The sequence below is a fragment of the Pseudochaenichthys georgianus genome, chromosome 15 (assembly GCF_902827115.2).
Source record: "Pseudochaenichthys georgianus chromosome 15, fPseGeo1.2, whole genome shotgun sequence".
In the NCBI taxonomy this organism is placed as follows: Eukaryota; Metazoa; Chordata; class Actinopteri; order Perciformes; family Channichthyidae; genus Pseudochaenichthys; species Pseudochaenichthys georgianus.
The window spans coordinates 16,176,718-16,199,284 of NC_047517.1; the positions used below are offsets into that span (position 1 = coordinate 16,176,718).

Consider the following 22,567-nt stretch of genomic DNA (forward strand, 5'->3'; position numbering starts at 1 on the left):
CATTCACATTGGCAGAATATAAAAAGGACTTAGGAAAGGCATATGCCAGGATCACCCTTTTCATTTGCCTTGAGAAACATTTTAGAGGAGGTTTGTGGATGTTATTATTCAATATTTTTACATGTTAACATCCTCTACGGCAGCATACATGTTGAACGTTTTGCTTTTACTACAGGGGATGATACCTCAGACTCTGATTCGGATAATGTCATCACATCTAGGAGCACAGCTGAATTCAATCAGGCTGACACTGTGGTGCGTAAATGATTTTATTTTAATGTTCATTTATTTATTTGATATACATTTGATTTTAAGCAGGAAATCTATATTCTGGTTAATATTTTAGAAGAACCAACTTGGCAGTTACAATTACTATCAGAAACACTGACAACGTTTTACTGTTGATACACATATGTGGTAAGGGAACAATAATGGAAGCTGTTGATAATTGTACACTTTTACTCTTAGGTATTTGAATTTGAACCACGAAACAAAAGCACTCAAACACAAACCTGAAAATGAAGGGTAAGTTTGTACTTATTTTTACAAAATAAGTAATTTATCTTTAAGTGGATGATAAGAATAGGCCACAGCATTTTCTCTGGTGAACATGGATACAAAAATACCATACATGTCATCTAATTTCAAACAAAAATAAACTGTTATTTATAAATCTTATGGTTCCCCCTACCTCTAAATGTTACTTAAAACTCAACTACCCTGAATCATGAAGTTAATAATTGTATCATATTTCAGGAAGGCACTTGGACATTTATCCACAACTCAGCCTGGACAGGTATTGAGGCAGATTGTGGAAGCCTGATGTTTCTAACATTCAGTGTTGTTTTGTTACAGACATTTGTATTTGTATTTCAGATAGTAATATCTGATACTGAGGATATGGGTCCACCCAAAACAAATACAAACAAGACTACTTGCTACAGGTAAGTACAAATGTTAGTGACTCACTTACACGAGAAAGACATTTTTGTTTGTAAGATGTTTTAACATGGGAATTATCATTTCCTAACAGTACATACACAGACCTGTATGCACCATGTGTTGAAGAAGAGGACGAGGAGCTGGTTGCAGTCAACATGACGAGTTTATTGGACACTGAAATGTAAACGGACAGCTATTACAGTGGCATTACATTTTTTTTCTCTGTGCAATATTTCTGGTACAAAAATTATTTTTTTAAACTGTTTTTGCACCCTCTGGAATATCCACTAATAAGGTCACTTTTCGTCCTTTACAGGGAGGAGATGAACGTTACATTACCTGCCATTATTGCTAACCTGTCACAGCCTATTGATCATGGAAGAGTCAGCCGGTTCAACATTTCAAGGGCTAATGTTTGGGATGGAGCAGTCAGAGGTTTCAAACGTACATCGTATTCAGAAAACTGTGACATGCTGGTAAAATTCACTGATGATGCTGGTGTTTTCGAAGAAGGAATTGACTCAGGTGGTCCCAGGAGAGAGTTGTTATCTCTACTGATGAAGAATCTGAAAGACCGGCCCATTTTTGATGGACCAGACGGACGCCGCTTCTTGGTCTACAATGCAAATGGTATGCATACGGTTAGAAGTGTACTAATACAATTGTTAATGATCATTAACCATATATATCACATGACATGATTTGTTGCTTGAACAATTTTTCCAAAACGTTGAATTTCATTACAGGACATTAAAGTATATAATAAATAATGTTTTAATTTTGCAATATGAATACATTTTTATCACAGCTGTTAGGGAGGATGAATACTACTTGGCAGGAAATATGATTGCGGTGTCAGTTGTGCATGGAGGTCAGAAGATCTTGTACATTATCTTGCAGGCCATTATCTTGTAGTTCCTGCAGTGTTTTGAGACATCTTTACTATCACATACACCGAATTGGCTTCATTTTTTGTTTTGTGATCAGAATACCCTTTTTAGTCCCACAGAGGGGACATTTACATTGTTGGAGAAGAAAAGAGCCAAAGACAGCTTAATGTTACCCAAGAAGAATGATTAAAAACTATTAAAGATACACAAACACAATTTACAAAAAACACATCCTGTAGTAGAGGATTTAGCAGCCAGGTATATATTGCACAAGGATAGTAGTAATAGTAATATATAAAACTTGCAATGGAACAAAAATGGCAAGAATATACAGTACATGCAGTTATTGACTGGATTGTTTGTCCATTTTATAATCTTCAGATTGAGAATGCTGCCTCAGTGGATGCCTTGCGAGAAATGACCATGAGACACAGCACAATGTTACAGACAGCAGGTTGTCTGAGACATGTGGCTTCTGTTGAAGGAAAGAAAGGAATTCTGTCAGACTACCTCCAGTGGTACATTATTGGCCGAAACTCATCTGTAATTGACAGGTAAGATCATATTTGTATTCATGTGATTTTTTTTAAATGTATGTAAGCATTTTGTGTTTAAAATGCCTCATGGTCCCCCTCTTTGGTTTATTGTATGTTTATCTGTTAGCAATTAGTCAGTGTCAAAATGTGTGCCTGTGTAGTATAACTGATATGGGATGTCCGTCTCTCCTTTCCCTGCCTGTCTTGTGCCAATCTTTAAGTGCTCATGCCACCCCCCCCCCCCCCTTGTTTTAGGAATTGGTTATTTAAATGTGACTTTGTGATGAAACATTTTTTTGTTCACTCTTCAGAGTCAAGGAGGATCTTTCAGCCCTTCAGTTTTTAAACGCACTACAGCAACACCCTACTCTGCTGGCCCCGGTCCTGTGCCACTCTGAAAAGCAACTTACTGCTCTGGAACTTGAGCGACTCTTCAAGCCTGACCTCAGTCCACCAGGGAGTAACAGGAGGCTTAGGGAAAGCCACACTTTGGGCTACTGGGCAGACTATCTCCTCGATTGTGAAGGTTTGTAAATCGCTGTTTTTATAACTATTTCAGGAAACACATTGCCAAAATGTATCTGAACATGTTTTCTTTGCAGAAAGGCAAGGCAAGTTTATTTATAGAGCACTTTTCAACGCAAGGCAATTCAAAGTGCTTTACAAAAAAAAAAAAAAAAAAAAGACATTAAGCATTAAAAAAGAAAAGCTAATCAAATAAACATTAAGAAAAAAATACATGGATAAAAGTTACAGTGCAGTCTAAAATATAAATAGTTCAATTAAACATTACAAGAAAAAGTACATGGATAAAAGTTACAGTGCAGAAAGCCAGACTGCTGTGTCTTTGGAGGATGTTTTGATGTTTGCGACTGGGCTGACTTCATTTCCCCCATCTGGATTTGAACCATCGGCAGGAATAGAGTTCCTTGATGACTCTCCATTCCCAATGGCAAACACTTGTTCCAACACATTGAAACTACCACTCCTTGACGCATACAATGTGTTTAAGTCCCAAATGGACTTTGGAATGCAAAATTCTCCAGGATTTGGCTGTTTTTAAGTCATGTGACTGGATGACCCATTGAGTACAGACTCCATGAAGGTCGTTCATAGAGTAAAGACTCTATGAAGGTTGTTCATATAGTCGTTGTTAGATGTGAGCGTGTTTTTTTTCTCACAGCTCATGTTGTCCATTTAGTTCCATTCTCAGGTTTCCAGTGAGTCCACAAGGTTGAAATAAGACTTATACAGAAATGTTCTTTCTACACACAATTACGCACACAACATAACCTTGTTTGTGCTTGCTAATTGGAGCATTGTTTGTTGTTATTCCAGTTATATTTTATAATGATTAAGATATTTATTTTATTACTATGCTGTGATTTGGTGCTGTATAAATGACATTGAAACAAATATTGTGATTGGCTGGAAACCATGTTAATTTCAAAATGCTGTCTTAATTTAAAAATGTATGGGAATATCTTTTTTCTAAATAGGACCAGTCTTCAGATGAAGGTACCATAATCCTTTGGATACATCTCACAGGGAAGAGAGTACATGCAGTCTGACAAACCATGAAACCAAGCATTGTTGAGCCCTGAAATCTGATTTGGAGTGGTGAAACAGTGCTACTGTACTTCTGAATACCTTTTCGATTACTTTATAACTGAGCATATTCTTTCAGCTTCATGTACAGTTCTGATGCAGTCTCCCAGTTCTCTGGCTTCTGCAGGTCATTGCGCTCCATAGCAAAGTCCAAGTACTCCTGCATGTTTTGGTCCCCACATGGCGCTATAGACAGGCTTGTCTCAGGAACAGCATCCAATTCTGCCTGTTCAATCTCAAATCCACAGTCCCTGGAGCCAAATCTATGTTAAATAGAAGACATAAATTGTATTAATTTACATTTAAGATAAAAACACAAAGAAGTATCAATTCATCACCAATGTATTACCTGTGTAGCAAGTAGTACAGTTCATTGGGCACTCCTCCTGGACATGATGCTGTTCTGGAAGGGCGAATCCTGTGACTGTTCCACAGTCTCACACACTTATCCAAGTCCTTCTGAATAACATCAACGAAGCAGAATCTCAGAAGGCACTGATGCTCGTGACTCCCGTTGAAGTATCCAGCATCTCGGAGGTCTGCAAATAGCTCCATCCAGAACTGAGACCTATAGAAATTGATATATTTTGTGAATTATTAAGCAATATACAACAATTCTACAAATTACATTAAAAGGTTACCAGTAAAATCAACAACAAATCATTTAGTGTCTATTTAATCATTTATTTGCTTCACAACCTATAGTGCCTAGGTCCTCTCAGGGGCCGCTGTTCAATCCAGAACCCACCCTTAGATGTTCACGGTTTCTAACTTTATTTCTGCCAAAAATAAGTTCTAAAGAAAGGCCTTGTATAGTCTGGGTCATAGACTACAGGCTATATATTATAATAAACACTGATACACTTTAGTTAAGCAAATGTTGTTTGTCTAACAGTGTTGGCAAGTCATAGATAATCATGATAGACACTTACCTTCCCTTTCTTAATATGGACCACCAGGACTCGCTGATTAGTCATGGATGAGCCATACATGTGGCTGGACGCTCCAGAGTAGTAGTCATGGTGATGGTGACGTAGGGTGCACTGAATTGCAGCCATAATTCCGTTCTCCGTGCCACAATCAGTCCGCAGCCTCATGGGGATGACACCGAGGTTTCGCACACATTTGAGGAAATATTGAGCGATAACTCTCGGGTTATTGTTTGTTGGACCACATTCAAGCCATAGTACTTTACGTGAAAATCCATCTATGCATCCTGAAAGGGCCACGCCGAATGGCTTAAGTTTGTCATAACCGTCAGCATGCCACATATAGTTTGGTCCCATTGAGTGGTAGGTTCTCCTTATAAACCTTCTGCGAGATATCCTCTCGCAGCCTTGAGGGTTAAGCTCCCGGAGCAAATTCATAACATCATCTCTCTTCACTCGAAGACTGTACTTTTGTTTTAGTACCTGCCACATTGTTCGGTATCCAAACAATTGTCCAGGTCCACGAAGTTCCAACCTGATGGCGTTAATTACAGCGATTTGAGGGGAATAACCCTTTCTGCGGTAAAACCCGGCTTGATTCAGTTTGCTTTTATGAGTCCGCAAACTGATTTTTACACAGTGAAAGGTAGACAACATAATATCTGGTCCTTCTGTCTGGTCCGTGTCCTTTAAACACTCCAGAGATTGTCCACAAGATGAGCAAAACGGTGTCACTTGTCCCAGGTTGTTTCTACAAAACGGACAAAACATGTTTACCGAACGTAAACACTCGTACCTATGGTCTTTCCGCCAAAACAAACTTAAATTTGAGCCAGTCACGTCACGTCCGGTATGATGGACATTCCCTTTCCGCTTTGATTCTGGTTTGTAAAAGTGTTTCGTCAAATGTTAATGTATTTCGGGAAATGTTAAAGTGTTTCGGGAAATGTTAAAGTGTTTCACATTTTGTTAATTTGTTTTTATTAATGTTAAATTGTTTTGTCCTTGGTAAAAGTGTTTTTATAAAATGTAAATTTGTTTTTAGCTTTGTAAAAGTGTTTTGCATCTTGTTAAATTTGTTTTCGTTAATGTTAAAGTTTTTTTTCCTTGGTAAAAGTGTTTTTGCTAATGTAATTTTGTTTTATAAAATGTAAATTTGTCTCAAGCTTTGTTAAAGTGTTTCACACTTTGTAATTGTCCATTGCACTTCTCAGCCACCGTAGTATACACATCAGAATTAAATATCATCTTAAATCTAGTTAAATATAATCATTGAGCCAGCGTAAGACTTTATTTATCTCCTTTACCCTGTGAGAAGGTGCGAGACTGAGCAAAAAAAGCAGTTGCCTTTGAGTTTAATTGTCACTTTGCTGACATTTCATCTAACGATCCAATGCAGTTTTGCTATTCATATTTCATGCGGCCATATGGTGCGCCTGATTAGCACCCGACAGGATTAAGTCTGCCCTTTAACTCGTAAAGCCACCGCGGTCATATCCGACTTCCTGCTCTCATTATTGTACAAATATGTTGTAAAAAACAGACCTGACAACGCAGACTCATCTGCTAGTAAAAGAAACATGTGGATGAATGGTACAAATGTGACTGCACAAGAAATGAGGGATCATGATTAGAAAATATAGCTTTAAGAAGAAAAGTAAAAACAATTTGTGTTGCTATTGATTCTAGCTGTACTGTATATGACAAACAGGTCTTCCATGACTGTACTTTGACTCACAACTATTTTCTACAATGTAGACAACACTTCCAGAAAGAATAATGAAGGGCCACTGTGAACTGTGCAATCAATACCGTCAGCATCAGCACATTTGATTCCACTTTAGTTCTTAAAATACTTCCCAAGAGAGAAACTTAAAAAACAAGCAATGTGTTGCCACGTGCGTCTATTGTTGTAACATCAACAAAAAAATGCTGCTGACAAAGGCTGATGCATGCAATTACACCGTTTTGGCACTATTACTTGAGTAGAACAATAGCAGCCAACATGCGCTTTCGGACCACTCCTCCCGGTCAATCGCCCGTGGTTTACTATGTCCAAATGACTAATATGCTGAATGCATCCCAGCTCCAGTTTCTCCATAGTTCCCGTACACAGACCTTTGCTTTTCTCTGTATCCATGCAGCAGTTATTCTAGGTGAAGCTAATTAGGCCAGAGTAATGACAAAGCTAACAGTGTGCTGCCAAATAACAAACACACCACAAAGTGAAAACAGTTCTGCTGTGGAGATGGACAGTTTTCTTCTGAAAAGAAACTTGACTGAAAAGAAGGGAGACATGATTCCTTAATCAGTACACACTGTGAGATAGAAAAGAGAGAATGTGCAATAGATCTAAGGAAAAACATATTCTCTTTCTAATATTTAAAGACAGGCCCCACTATGAATGAGTAATATCCAACAGTTAACCAGTGTGAGACAAACAGCATGATAACAGGATGTTCCCAACTGAGAGTCAAAATATGTTTTTATACTCTTAAGTTCCTTTGTAGCGTGGCAGACTGAAAAACATTTCCCTCTAGTCTTCACCCAAAAAAAGTATCCCCAAGCCCTAAATCCCAGGCCTAGACCAAATATGTGACATATCTATTGGATTTATTTATTTTCCAGAACTGGGTCCTAATTTCTGTCCATAAAACCATCAGAACGCTTTGAGTTTTTGCACAGAAGAAGAGACGAGTTGCGCAATAGTAGTGCAGGCTTATTAAGAACATAGACGGAGAGTGGACTGCAGACAGTACACACTCTTTAAATCTGTGATTAGACAAATGAAGGGCCTCAGGCTCAATGCTATTTGAGAGGTGACACTCCGGGGACTGTCATGTCCTCTCCCGGACTGCCAAGTGTTGATTATTTTCTCAGGATATTATTTAGCCAAGACAAGACAAGAGGAACATTTCCATTGGGTTTATGAGTGCAGCAGTGAGACCCTGGGACTAGTTTTTAACCATTGCATTTGAATAATTTAGTAACCTACTCCTTACTGTGTTTGTAAACAAGAGTAGACTCCGCTATAATTCAGCAACAAGAGCGCTCACTGCCATTAAAAACATGCATCATGTCTTTCAATGATGTGTCATGTGCTCTCATTCATCCACCCTGCAGAGTTTTATATCTGAAATAATGGCCTCTGTGTTGCTGCTGGCACGTACAGCTCAGGAAATGCCTGAATGGGAGAGGTGGGAAATAAGTAAAGCAAGAACAAGAGAGAAATGAGTTGAGACATTGTCCCCAAAGTGATTATTTTGACAGGATCCTCCCAGTGTCAGAGGACAGTTTCCCTTGCCTCACTTGTTGAATCAGGATGTTGGATCTCTTCACTTGCAGAGACCCTGGTATCCACCCACACACAAATCTGGCCTTTCTCCAATTCGGAGGTCCAGGCAGGGGGAAACAAACCTTTCTTCCGTTTGTGAGGAATTCAACATGAGCATTCAGCACATTCACTGTTCACTGTGAAGCGCAGAGCCAGTTCAGCAAAACATTTCAACCGGGTGGGCAATCCACATTCACCCCTCCCTCCCAGAGTACAGGTTGTTGGTCAACACCAGAATACAGAAGGGGGGGGGGCTGACAGCAATGCAAAGCAAGCCCAGCTTCGGCTGCACCAGCGGTTCTGTAGTCGCCAGGAATGTGAAATGTTTCCCAAGGAAATTCCTCCTCTTCCAGGAAGGCAGGGAAGGAAACCAAGAGAATTTTGACACATTTCAGGCGGTGGGAGTGAGCGTGGAAAAGAGGGGAGCGAGGGTGTTGATTGGTCTACTCTTAGCAGTGTGAACAGCATGTAGCCGCGTTAGAATTGATTTTATGCAATGTTTTTTTTAAGTCATGTTTTTAAAGCAGTATCTAAAACAAAAAAAACGTATCAATAAAGTGAAATGATCTACAGTGGGGCATTTTCATTTATCCATGGTATGTGTATCTTCCTAAAGTCCAGTCCCTAATATCAAGCGGTTTTATAGACTCTAGGGCAGGGGTGGGGAACCTCCGTATACGGCCCGCGAGACCATTTGATACGGCCCTCGAGGTAATTTATAAACACACGCAAAAAATAAAAAAATCTAGGCCGCAAACAAATTAAACAAGCGAGTGCCTGTTTTTCCTGGCCAAGGTCAGGGTCCTTGAACACAATACGAGCCTAACGTGTCATCACGTGGTATATGTCTGGTCTGACAGGGGTGCAGTTCTGAGGAGAGCACCAGAACGCAGTTTTTACGTGACTGTGTCTTTAGTTGTAAGGCCAGTGGCGATCTGTTTATCTGTCATACTGATCATACAGTCAATAACTTTGTTGTTATTAGCATCTGGTTAGCTAGCTATGCTAACGAATATAAGAAGCTTTTTCTACAACCAGTGAGGTAAAGGCACATCTTTATATGATTATAAAAAAATAAAGTAAACAGGTATAAAATACTATATGACAGAAAAAAAAAAGTTGTTATTAATAAACAAGAATACAGTTTGAAATGGGAGTGATTTGTAAAATATTCATAACGAAAAATAAATCTGCTTACAGTTCCGTTTCATATGGGTGTTGAGAGATGTATCCATAGACCTCTTCATGTTGCTCTCAAAGTGCACCAGATTGATGCTTTTAACTTCAACATTTAAAAACAAAAAAATCTTCCCGGGGAGCATGCCCTCGGTTAGGTCCCCCCCCTATGGTCGTCCCCCCCCCCCCCCCACACTTAAATCATGTCCACATGGATAGGAAACTAAATACAGTTGCACACATCTTGTGTCCATATCTTTGTTTTGGTGGTCATGCCACAACCGTGCACGTGCATGCATACACAAGTCATGGTAAGATATCTGGATTAAGAGGTTGCTTTTTCTTTTGCACAACATGAAAGAAAGGCGAAATGAATGGGCTGTGATTTTAGTTTTTTTAAGCAGAGGTCAATAATCTGTACGGCCCTCGGAGGATGTTGACAAAATTGAAATGGCCCTCGAGAGGAAAAAGGTTCCCCACCCCTGCTCTAGGGCATTTATGTAAAGTAAATGAACTGTAAGGGTAACTCTTTAATGCAAGAGCAGCAAATTGTAGAACAGCGAATCATGTTTTAATCAAATTGTTCTAATTGGATTATTCTAGTACCAAAACTAATCATCATAAAATATGCAATTCAGCATTAAAAATAAGACACGAAATGTGACACAGCGCTAGAGACTGAGCAGCTGTCTCAACTTTGAGATCACAGTAACACGTTCGGTGTACCATGTCAATACTGGAAAGTGGCCGAACAAAGACTGTAGGCTTGGGTTGAGCCTAGTGTTACATTTTTATTTTTACTAATTTAATATCAGAATTAAGATGTATTTTTAAATCTGTTGAAATGTCAAGCTACCAAGCATCTCGCATCCTTGTTCTCCATGAGCCTGGTGACCAATCCTTTGCACTGTGCTCCATGAGGGAAGTTAATGCCATGGTTATTGGCATTGGTCAACAGCACATGATGCTGTCATATTGTCCAACCAAACACAGAGACACTTTTGAACGGAAGCTTTGGATCAAATAAAAGGAGATACTGCTATTATATTGGTCTTTGGTAATGTCCAATAGAAAGAGAGGAAAATAAAACCAATCAGCCAACCCAAAACATTGTAAACATGTCACAGTTTTGAAGGGCACAGGAGAAGGCTGATGTGGGGCCTTGTTTATGATTGCAAAAGGAAGCAGAGGATTAAGCAGCCAGTGTCTGTGTGCAGCATCAGATTACTGGCTCTTCTTTTCCTGTTATGAAATCAGATTATTGCAGCTCCCCTGCTGGGAGAAACAATACACAAGCCTTGAGATGGAAGGGTTAGCAAGGAGGTATACGAGGACAGTAAGCTCTTCTTAATTGACCGACAAACCTACTTTATTTCTATCCTGATTCAATGGTTTTATTTTAGATTTAAAAGTGAACATACAGAGAATTAGATACTAAATCAAGGAGATTGAGGCCAGGGATGATACTAGAGATTGCATGCAAACAATTCAACCTTCTGGGTATATAATAAGTAGCTGTGTGCACGACAACATAAGGTATATGTAAAGACTTAGGGCTGCTGGCTCCATATTCACTGACCTAGAACAAAGACGACACAGCAATGTTACTCCACAGCTCCAGTCGTTGCCCAAGTTTGTTTTAGTTTTTCTGACTTATCTGCTGACATACGCAGCACACGTCAATTTGAATCCAATATACAGAATTGGGGCAGAAGAAACAAACATCTGACCAGAGCCTGCCGAGTATACTCAATTACTCTCCAGATAAAGCAGTGTCATCTCAGGACTCACATGAATCAAAGGGACAGAAAGAAAAGGATGCTCTGTGCACTCAAGATAAACACCAGAGAAGGAAAATGCGGAAAGATGTGGTTGATTTTGCAGCATGGGAGAAATCCTTAGAGATATCTTCACCTCTCTGAACAACAGACAGAGACACATACAAATACTGCATAGATACAACTCTGTGCAACAATATTTCCAGTGCTTTAAAACTGTTTTAATTCAGTTCATTTGAAAGCTTTTAAATCCGCAACCAAAACACCTTCCCTACCATTTTAGAAGCCTGGTGACGTAAACAAAACAAAATTGCTTGGTTGCTCCCGTCATGTAAGTGATGAGGTTAAAGGTCAACACTTTTGACAAGTCGTAAAAAAGAAAATCTTTGAAATTGGTAAGAAGCCAACCATTGCATGCTGCTACACATTATTTTTTGTTAGATAAACATAGCACCAGCTTGACCTCTGCATTAGTGTCATTCCTGCAAATACCACATGGTTCCCTCAACAAATGCCTGCCTTGCCATAGATATGTGGCTCATTAGGATTTATTTGAAAGCAGCTCAAAACACCAAGATGTTTGCTTTTTAGCTTTTGCTTTGGTTACTCAGCATTCATTGACAACTCACTTGGTCTAAGGGTAAACCAGAGGGTTAAAACAAGAAACAACTCCTCTTATAAGAAATATGCTGCAATTCTAATAATAAATATAATAACATCAACATTGGATGGTGGTAGTCCATCAGGCTGGAATTAAAAACAATGCATGTCCAATTGTTCAAATATGCCTTTTAAAGAAAGGAGCTTCCATTAACACTTGGCGGGTAAAATCGAGTCTAACACTATATCACACACAGCAAATAAAATGTATCTGCCATTTTATGGTTTCATTTTTGATACAAGCAAAGGCTAATAGCAAGTGCAACAAAAAAAAGGCTTTGTGCTAGGGTTGTAACGGTATCCGTATTCGTCCCGTACCGTCACGGTTCGGCACATACAGTCACACGGCGAATACGCCTTTTTTTACGAGTGGGAAAAAAGTCTGTCACTCAGGGCAGTAATACACTATATATAATCCAGGGAGCGGTATTGTGCCTAAAAGCCAGCCGCCCGTAAATAACAAATGAAGAACAAGAACAAAACACAACGAACACAATACATGAAGAAGAACAGTTAGTAGCTACAGCGAGTTCACACAACACACAGGAGCTAGAAGACCCACCTGCTTCTTTTAAATCAGCTGTGTGGGAACATTTCGGGTTCCCTGTGGACTACAACAATGATGGGGTGCGAGTTGTGGATCGGACGAAGACGGTGTGTCGGCGTTGTTCGACAGCGGTGCGGTATGCTAGTGGTAACACGTCAAACATGCTCAATCACATCAGCGTCAGTCTCAGTCCCCAGCGAGAGGGTTTCCTCGACGGCAGGTGACATAGTTACCGACAACAGATCTGCCCTCACGACTGACAACGTAGACAAACTCATCTTTCTGAAGAAAAACTTGAAAATAGAGTAAAGCTTGAGTACCTTTATTTAGGCATAATGGCCTCACACACTCACAAGTTAATTACACATGTTAGACATTGCTCCTAAAGGTACAGATTGTATTTTGTTTTATATTTTGACATCAGGAGATGTTATACAGTTCTGTATTGCCTTTTATTGATTGTGATTGAAACACTTTCTTATTATTTATTTTAATATTTTCAAGACATTCTCTTTAGTTGTACAGCTTATTTAACCTTTTTGTTTGACATCAGCCATTATAAATAATATGACCATCTGAGTGTGCGTGTTACTGTTTGTGTTTATTTTTAACAGTGTAATACAGTTAATGATTCCAAATGTTAGAGTTCCTTATTTTCATACCAAAACTTGCACTACTGTTAAAAATAACAGCAAAAAAGTATGCATTTGGGACTTTTTTTTACTTTTCCTTGTTGTACCGAAACCGTACCGAACCGTGACCCCCAAACCGAGGTACGAACCGAACCGTGACTTCTGTGAACCGTTACACCCCTACTCTGTGCGAATAAAAAGTATTTCTATGAATGTAAATAAAGAAAATAATGAAAAAGAAAAAGTTACAACCTTGTTGTGCCATAGTTTTTAAAAGCAGAACTGTAAGGGATCCAGATCTCATGCTGAAAGGAGCAACGAGCGCTGACAACATTGTTTCCTTTGTGAATAAAACATTTTCCTCTAAGCCATCCTTCTCTTGCTTCAGGGCTTTGGAGGATCGATTTTAAAATGCAGAGTCACATTAACAACAACTGTGTTAGATGTTTTAGAGTGCCAAAATAAATTAAAAAAAACAGTTGATTGCTAACAGCACCATGCCCTCATTTGAAACTGTGCCACTTACACTGGACTCTAACATTTGCTAAAGGCTAGCAGAGGAGCAAACAGCTGCACACAAAATGGCCCAACCCCTGAATGCATGCCAAGGCAGAAACCCCAAAACAGGCCTTGGGTTGGGCTCCATGCAAGACCTTTCACACCAGTCTAGGATAAGTGGTCTAAAAACAAAGAAGGCAGAAACAGGCTTGGCAAACTACTTAGCAAACTGCTGTGAATCTAAGACACTGTCAGAAAAAAAACCTTACAGAGATGTTTCTTGCCTAAATAAACTCTTGTGTCATACCACTTTACTTCATTACATATCAGATCTGAGAAATCAACCAAGATATCAACAAAGACTTATGCCAGGCAGCTACTGCAGTCTTTTGCTGAACAAAGACTGGTGACTTTACTCTCTGTGCCTCATGAATAATCCATTGCCATTCTCATCCTTATTCATCTTTAATACCGCATCTTGTTTTCAATCCACTGTAGAGAGGAAGCAAAGTGTAAAGGGAAGACATGTGGGAAACCAATGCCAAGTATGGCACGCTCTATAAGTGCACCAACATTTTTCCTGCTTTCTCTGCTAGCCAGTAGTCTTAACATGTAATGGATACAGTTACCAGAAGCATGCTCACTTCAATTGTAGTTGCTAGTGGCTTTCCATTTGTGTCCAGGAAAAAGGAATTTTTTTTAAGACAGACATCCATAGTCTATACTTTTTGTCAAAGGAACATGTTAGATTTATGTCACAAAATATACCTATCCTTCCCGCATCTTACATTCAGCAATAATAACATATATGCTAAAAGGGACTAACAAGTGGTAGTTATCTGTCAAATAAAAAATCAATGCTGTCACTTCAAACACTCCATTGGGTTCAAATCAGCCGAGTTGCTAAAGATTGAATAATAAACAAACTGAGATTTTAAAGACCTCTATTACTGTAAATGATCCATGTTTTGTGCATGCCATCATTCCATACAGTATGACATTCTCTTGCATACACTAAAGTGGCAGCAGAGCAGGCAAACACAGCACATCGACTGTGGAGGAAACCCTCCCCTTTCAGGCCCACTTCTCTCCCAATGAGTGGAGCATATCTAGGTCAAAGCTGATTAATGTGCACACAGCTCCGAGAGGGTTCTGGTCAGGTGGCAGCAGTGCCTGCTCACTGACGATGAATACTGATGCAGCTGAGTATTGCTGAACAGCAATACTGAAATTAATGGCTGACTTCAAGTGCATCTGCATAAATAAGTGATAATCTAAACAGTTTACTCTCCTTGTGTCAGCTGCTGTGTCAACACTTTGAGTGGTTGTATATGTTATGGCTGTGTGTGACCAGTTAGCCAACGCTGAAATACAAGGTGGTATCTGAACATAAGCATAAAACAGGCCACAGTACATAAAGGGGAATATAATGTAGACTTCAAATAGCCAAGTGGCTGTGCAACTGCTTGTTTGTCCAGACAGTTGATGCCACACGGTGCTTAGGATGAAAACGACGTCTGCTAGTTGTGAGAGGAACGGCATTCATGTCACTATATTTATAGATAGTTATGTTGCTATTAGGTGGCATGCATTCCGTAAATCAGTTCAAGCACAGGCCTGCATGGACAAAGGGAAATGTTCTATTTAACAATGTAGCCACAAAGCGAAGATAAGCAGCAACAACAGCTCTAACCGATAAACTAGTTGGCTAAACTTTTGCAAACGCTAGCTAGTTATCATAACGGTCGGAATACAAATTGTATACAACTGTTAAGAAAACAATTACACACTTGGAAACCATGTATTAAATATGCATGTACATTAAACACGTAAGCATGGGTTATTTTAACAGACTGTTTCCTTCTTGAAAACAATATTTTGAATACAATGCTTTTTAGCAAGAAACATGAGAAGAACTCGGACAGCAGTGCTATTTTCTGGGTAGCTTTAGCATTAGCCACCTTGCTAGTTAGCTTGCTAGTAAGCCAGTCCAACACTGTTTTGGAAATGTGTGCCAGCGCGTCTCTCTAACGTTACAGTCAATGAGGGCGTTGTTTGTCTAACGTTAGCCACATATTTATTAAACATAATGGTGATTTGTAAACAGTATGGCATGTGGTATTTTACGCTAACACAACAATGTTAACGTTACCTCGGAACGCAGCTTGGGGATGATCGGTCTACCTCCCAGGTCGCAAAGAGGTTCATGGGTACAGGCATGCTGCTGGATCCCGAGCCCAGGACCACAGCCCCGGCTAACGCACCAGTCGGGAGGGTTGTCGGTGCTGGTCCACCGCCACAGCTCGGGTTCAGGAAAGCGGCCCGGACGCCTCCTCTCTCAACAGCCGCCGCCATCATCACCTCCACTGCCTGGGGAGCAGCTCTAGCTAAGTGTCGTACGAAAGCGGGAGCCGCTGAACTCTGTGCTGTCTGCTCCTGCTCCTCCAGACTCCCAGCGCTTCTACTGACTGGAGATGCTGATAGGCGGGGCGGGGCATGTCACTCCTGATCGGGGGCAGCACGTCCCTGCTTCTAGGGTGGGACATATTTTACTATCAACCAGCGCTCAAAACATATTGACATACCTACTTTACATGTCATAACAATATCCAAAGACTATAAATAATTACAAAAATTAAAGGACAGAAAAATGCTGCGTAGCTATGAGACATTAGAGTTGAAGGAAAACGTCGTCGATGTGATACGAATGTACAGTCTTATTTATCTCCACAAGTTCGGCTCTTTCAATTGTTAATAAAGACGAATGGGAATACGTATAACAATATCAGAGAGATTACATTGCTTCCACAGACACAGCAATGTAAACCTGTGATAACTTAGGAACACAACTGTCTTCTTAAAGTGAGAATCATTATGTATTAATTACCTCAAACATGCAACAATATGTCAAACGTTTTGAGACAAAAAAGTTCTAGCACACAAAAGGGTGTTTCAATTCAAATCAAATAATTCCAATTTCAATAATATGTTCAATAATTGATTTGTTGATTCATTGCTCGTGTAGTATGCAGCATTTAGTTTTAAATTAATTAAAGTGTAATGCTCATTGCTAGTCAGCTTTCTTTTTGGAGAGGTAAGCCTAATAAAGCATTGTAAAAATGCTGTAAAAACAAACATATTCAATGAAAAAGCATCTTTAAAGGGTACAAAATCTAAATCTAAATGTACAATCATATGTGTGGGTTTCAGAGATTCAGGGATATACAATAAGATTGATTACATTTTATCTGTGTGTGTTTTTTTTTAAAACATAAAAGTAGCAATAGCTGGTAAAAAAAGAAAATGTAACCATGAATATTCATACCGGCTGGGGACTTTAAACTCGTTTCTTCAATTTAAAATATATTCAAATTAAGCTGTCATTAGTCATATTTCTCAATTTTTCCACTCTTATTTCTCCTATGTGCAATGTCTTGTTTTTATGCTGCTGTAACACAGACATTTCCCAAATTGGGATCAATAAAGTACATCTTATCTTATCTTATTTTATTTATGCGTTTTTAACTATTTAACATCAAAGGTTGCAACAACAAAATACGAATTTTAGACAGATGGAATAAATGTAGCAATTGAGGATTTGGTTCAATATAGTTGTTTGTAGTATGTAAATATTACTTACGTACTTTTTCAAATATAGACAATGTGTGTTAGTAAAAATACATTTTAAATACTTTGTTTTTAGGGTCTGTGTACCTCTTTTTAGTCTTCAGGGTGACCAATTTCCCTTACACCTCCAGTATGTCTTATAACGTGTTGGTGTATAAAACTAAACTGAACTTGACTGAAGGTGGTACAATACCTATACGCAATAAACACGTTGATATGTTTTTGTGTGACTTTTGCAACAAAGTATTGAATTGCAAACGTTTACTGTAAACGTATACGTGGCCCTCATTTGGTAGTTACTCAACAAATGATTCGTCATCATTCTCTAATCACATAATGACACCTGGTATTTGATTCAGTCACTGTTCTCATGATGCAGGTGTTGTGAAATCCAATGACTGTAACTGTGACTAAGGACTCAAATAAAGCTGACTTGACTAGACATGCTCAGCAGGGTTGGGTAATGTGTGCGACAGCCTGTTTAAACTGACTGGGCGAAATAAAATGCACTTTCTCCTTTTGTCAAGTGTGCTTTTGCACAATCAGTTGTCTGATGTAATAGCAACACATCATTCTTGGTTATTGAACAAATTGCTTTTGACGCATTGCTCACCTTTGATTCCAACTATTTGTTTAATTTAGTCATTGGCTCACATAGACACCCAGAGGGGAAATATTCTAATAAACGCAGCACAATGTCTGTTGCAATCTCAGGGGATATATTGTTGCCACTGGAACATATGCTGGCAGTTTAAGCAATCTAATGTTTAATTATTGCTAGGCAACTCTCTGCACCTGACAGCATTTCATCTACCAGACTGTAACAGTGTGTACGTCCCCTGGGGTTGCTAATAATGAGAATGGCAATCATGATACAATTTAATTCATTGGCTTTCTATTCTTTATTCCAACCAAACATTTTAACAAGATTATCTACATGTGTGAATGTATCCACATATTCACGGCAAGGTAATACATATATACAGAAGTTAAAACAACTCAATGTTCTTTGAATAAAAATGAAAAGAGAAAGAAAATTCTCGATGTCAGGTAATACATTTTGTACGAGTAAGAGTATTGTTTAAGGAGGAAATTAAAATTAATGACTTATTTATTATACCAACGTGCCTGGAGATAAGAACCAGAGTTTTTTTCAACTCTGGCTTCCTTCTGGTATTTATCATTTTATCATTATGTTCTGCCCTTTGAGGAATGCTCCCACCTCAAAATTACCATAATGGACAAAATGATTAATGAGGCATTTTGTGTAGTGCACTGCCACCTAGTGTTGAAATACAGCACGACAGCAAACTGGAAAATAAACACTGAAGTGCACAGTTTGATTCGTCCAATAGATGGCAGGCTGTCTGCATGTTTTTGTAGGATCTCTTATTCCCCCTGCCTCTCTTTTCTCTTCTCTCTTGCTTGCTAGACTCTCATGATTGAATCCTTCTACTCCTTTATAAGTGTGAGTAGGTGGGTGTATTTATTGTGACACTTTGACACCGTTGAAGGTTCAAAGGAACGGATCAGTCTGACACATTAACTGGATAATTCTGGGGAAGATAATTAAATATCCTAGCATCAGGTTGTTAGGTAACACCTGCTCCATGGCATGCGTCCTCCCCCCAAATAAATCGAAGAAATTGCTCGCATCTTAACATCAAGTGAAGAAAGGTTACACAGATTTTGCAAAGCATTTTATTGTTGTTATTAAAGACTGATTGTGCAAATATAGCATTGATTCTCTCTGACACAAGGCAACAAACAATGGTAATTACCCACACCTGCTGTTAGGTAACATCTTATTCTTATTCTGACATCTGACTGACAACTATAAAATGCTGGAGGGATTATGGTCTCCAAGCAGGACTTTATTTTTAGCCCTATAGCTTTTGTTTTAGGTGTGTGCCACCTCCACACCATCAAAGTCAGACATTTTTTAATGAGAAAGCCTTTGATGACAAGCTGAACAAAAAACCTTTTCTGAATCACTGCACATGCAGCCACGCATGTTCTAGATTAAATATAGAACTTCAAGGACATCAGGACTTTGTGGCATTTGTGAAACTTTGCAAAGTAGGCGTAATGAGCAATACCACTAGTGAAAGAAAAGTTCTGCTTTGTAACACAGTGCCATTACACATTTTTCTTTCCACTATTGAATAAGGGAATAATAGGACATTTTTTGAATCTCCACTGGGTTTTTCCTGCAATACAGATCTAATGAATCAAATCTGACAATGGGAGAACATTAGCATTGTCAATTTGTCCTAAAATGCAGTTGGGTCCTATATATATACGGTATATATGTAGCAAAAACGTTGACCATATTGACGCATTGATGAGATTTGTTTAGGGCAAATTATGTGCGCCATATGCTAACCCCTGAGGACCTTATATCTGCGTGTGCTACAGATGAGTATGTGGGAGGTGTATGAAACCTGCAGCAGCGTTGAGTGTTTTTCCGAGTTGTTGCATCTTGAGGCAGATGCAACACCTGTTTTGCTACTTCATACTGCAAGATGAAAAAGTGGACAACAATAAGTGAGACCTATTATGCTAATTTTCAGATTTGTATAGCATTCTGGATTTCTACTAGAATATACCTGTTTACCCTCCGCCTGAAACGCTCTACTAGCACCTGTCTCTTTAATAACGCCTCTGAAAAAGCAAAATTCTCTAGCTGTTTTTGGAAAAACTGAGAAATTCTAAAGAGTATAGGGCTGCCCTTTTGCTGTTTTGCATTGGCCTTGGTCACGATGATTCATTTTATCAATTCACCATGAAAAACTTATTTCAAAGAAACTTAACACATATCTTTCAGTGGTGCTTTTGTATGATTCTGTGTGGAGAAATTCCATTTTGTTGATGAGAGTAAGTCTACTAAAATTGCCTTTAGTTGAGGACAGCCCTATTATTGAGTCTGCATGTGCATTTGAAAGGTGAGACGAATCTGAAAGGTTTTTGATTGAGGGAGTCCAAAAAGCTGAATGGTGTGTATATTATTTGACAGTTTGTGGTTTGGTAGCCACTAAAGATTCCCTAAATCTAAGTTTAAAGATAACGTAGTTTTTAATAGTGTTTCCTGTTTAAATTGGACATATGGAGATGTTATTGCGTCTTGACTGACATTTCAGAATCCGAATCAGGAACAGGTTTGTTGCCAAACACATACAAGGAATCTGATTTGGTGTATAATGGTGCATACGTGAACACAGTAAGGACAATTAAGTAAAGTAAATAAATGAAAAAATAGAACTTTTATACAAACTGTTTAAAAAACGTCTTGAAATATGACATATCTCAACAGTGCTTTGTTACGTTTGAATTGTAAACCAAAGCATAAGAACATTCATATTCTCTAAATGCTGATGTTCCTGCAAGCTTTTACAGAGGTGTTTTGCGTTCAAAATTATGAATATAGAAATTCATAGAGGAGGGATCTGTTAAGCTGCGGAAAAGGAAAGGGTTAACCTGCCGTTCTATCAGCGCCAACCCATTCAACGTACATTTAAAGGGGGGTCTCATTCATCAGGGAAACTGTGCGCAGCGTTACTGTATGTTTCTCATTTCACACACACATTACAGCCGACTCCAGACTCGGCTCAGAGTGATTGGTCTCTGGTAAGCAGTCAGACACAATTTAAAGGTCCTGTCTATTTGTAATGTGCTGGAAAGATTGCCACGTGCCCCTGATACAGTAGAGCAGATCAATCTCTTTCTCCTTCACAAGATCTCACTACTAATAACAAAACCACTAAAGGACTGCAGACAGGGTTCTGATCCCATTAAGGTTTTGCAAGCCTGGCAAATTAAGGATATAATGTCTCATGGATGATATCCTTAATTTTCCGCACAATCGAAGTACAATTTCCTACACTTTTAATCATATATAGGTATTACCCTTATGTATTTCTAATGTATATAAAAATTAGAGCAACATACTGTAAATGATGGGATATTGAAGCCTCCTGAAAAGAAAATGTTCAGAGTGACAGCAAACCCAATACAGTGTTGATATAATAAAGTCAGATTAAACAGTCGAACATCTGCGCTTTGCTTTCTGTACTTCAAATCTTTTACTTTGAAAACTGTGTCTGACTCTATTTGTTTTCATTTTCCTCTCTTTCATTTAATTTCAAACCTTTATTGAACCAGGTGAATCCCATTGAGATCAACGATCTCATTTTCAAGGGAGATTTGCTACAAGATCAAATATGCAAAAGGTCATTTCAAGGTGGGATTCACAAATGCACATGGGGACATCTTAGATTGGACCAGTTTGTAGTATTCAGGGGGATTTAGATATTATATACATTCATCACCATGTTTTCATTAGAACATTAGAACATTATCTGTGTTTTCATTAGCTTAGAGAAAACCCTTCATATCCACCTATGGGTGTTCAGTTGGTTTCCATCTGCTATCTCACTGCTAGATGTTTCTAAATCCTACACACTCGTCCTTAAAGTGTCAAGTTTTCCAGTTGTTCATGTAAAATTCTCTTTTTGGATCATTTGACTGATGAAGCATAAACTCATAGGACAAATTGATTAACATTTTTCTGTCTGAATTTCAAGTAAGGATCATTTATTGTTATAGTCTATCCATTTATGCTACAGAAGGAAAAAAAAGAGAACAATAACATAATTGATACTAGTGAACTTGTTGGGCAGATAGATGGATGGATGCCATTTGTTTACATTTAAATGTTTGTTTGTTTATTTATTTAAAGGACAGTGCACATTAATTCACATTGCTGTAAATGAGCCAGTATTAGCCAGCAGGATAATGTTCAACTGTTGTCCTTGGCAAGATGTTAAATGACCACAACAAGACTAGAAAATAAAAACATAATTAAATAGAGTACAGCAGACAACATCAGTACAACAATAAATAAATAGCAGTACAACAATAAATAGGAACAGCAGTACAACAATAGAGAGGAACAAACAGACATGCAAACAGATGAAATATCATCATACCTTGATACAGTTAAAAGTGTTCACATTTTTGATTGTTTAAAAGCCAGTTCTTATGATTGTGGTTAAATGTATGATAGGAGGTGTTATTCCTTATCTGTATTGGTATTGTGTTCCAGAGTGTTGATGCCCTCACAGAGAAACAGTGTTTACCAAAGGAACTGGTAATTATCCCTGTGAGGGTAGTAGCATGTTTCTTTAGAAACAGAGAATCCAGTCCAAAAGTGTCTTTTGATTTGGAATTGTTTAAAGAATAAATTATAGAATTAACTTTTGATTCAGAAGTCTCTGTCAGGGAGAAGACTGGCTGTGTACAATCAATAGGTGATGAATGTATTTGACCAATTTGGGGACTGTTTATAGTCAGCCTCACAGAATTAATAAAATGGTTATTAAAAATAGCCGCTATTTCTGCTGGCCCCTTA

General features: G+C 38.6%; 1 protein-coding gene and 1 long non-coding RNA gene across 2 annotated transcripts in view; one reads left to right on the plus strand and one right to left on the minus strand.

Moving 5' to 3' along the window:
* Positions 1-16,023, minus strand: part of LOC117460199 (phosphofurin acidic cluster sorting protein 2) — a 90,360-nt gene extending 74,337 nt beyond the window's left edge. Inside the window, 1 exon segment of the mRNA XM_071205597.1 lies at positions 15,683-16,023. Coding sequence (XP_071061698.1) covers positions 15,683-15,888 — 206 coding nt within the window. The 5' untranslated portion in view covers positions 15,889-16,023.
* Positions 1,042-2,297, plus strand: LOC117460196 (uncharacterized). The gene is made up of 3 exons (XR_011644543.1): positions 1,042-1,123; positions 1,259-1,572; positions 2,214-2,297. It is a non-coding gene; the product is annotated as an uncharacterized lncRNA (long non-coding RNA).
* Positions 16,024-22,567: the final 6,544 nt, after the last annotated feature.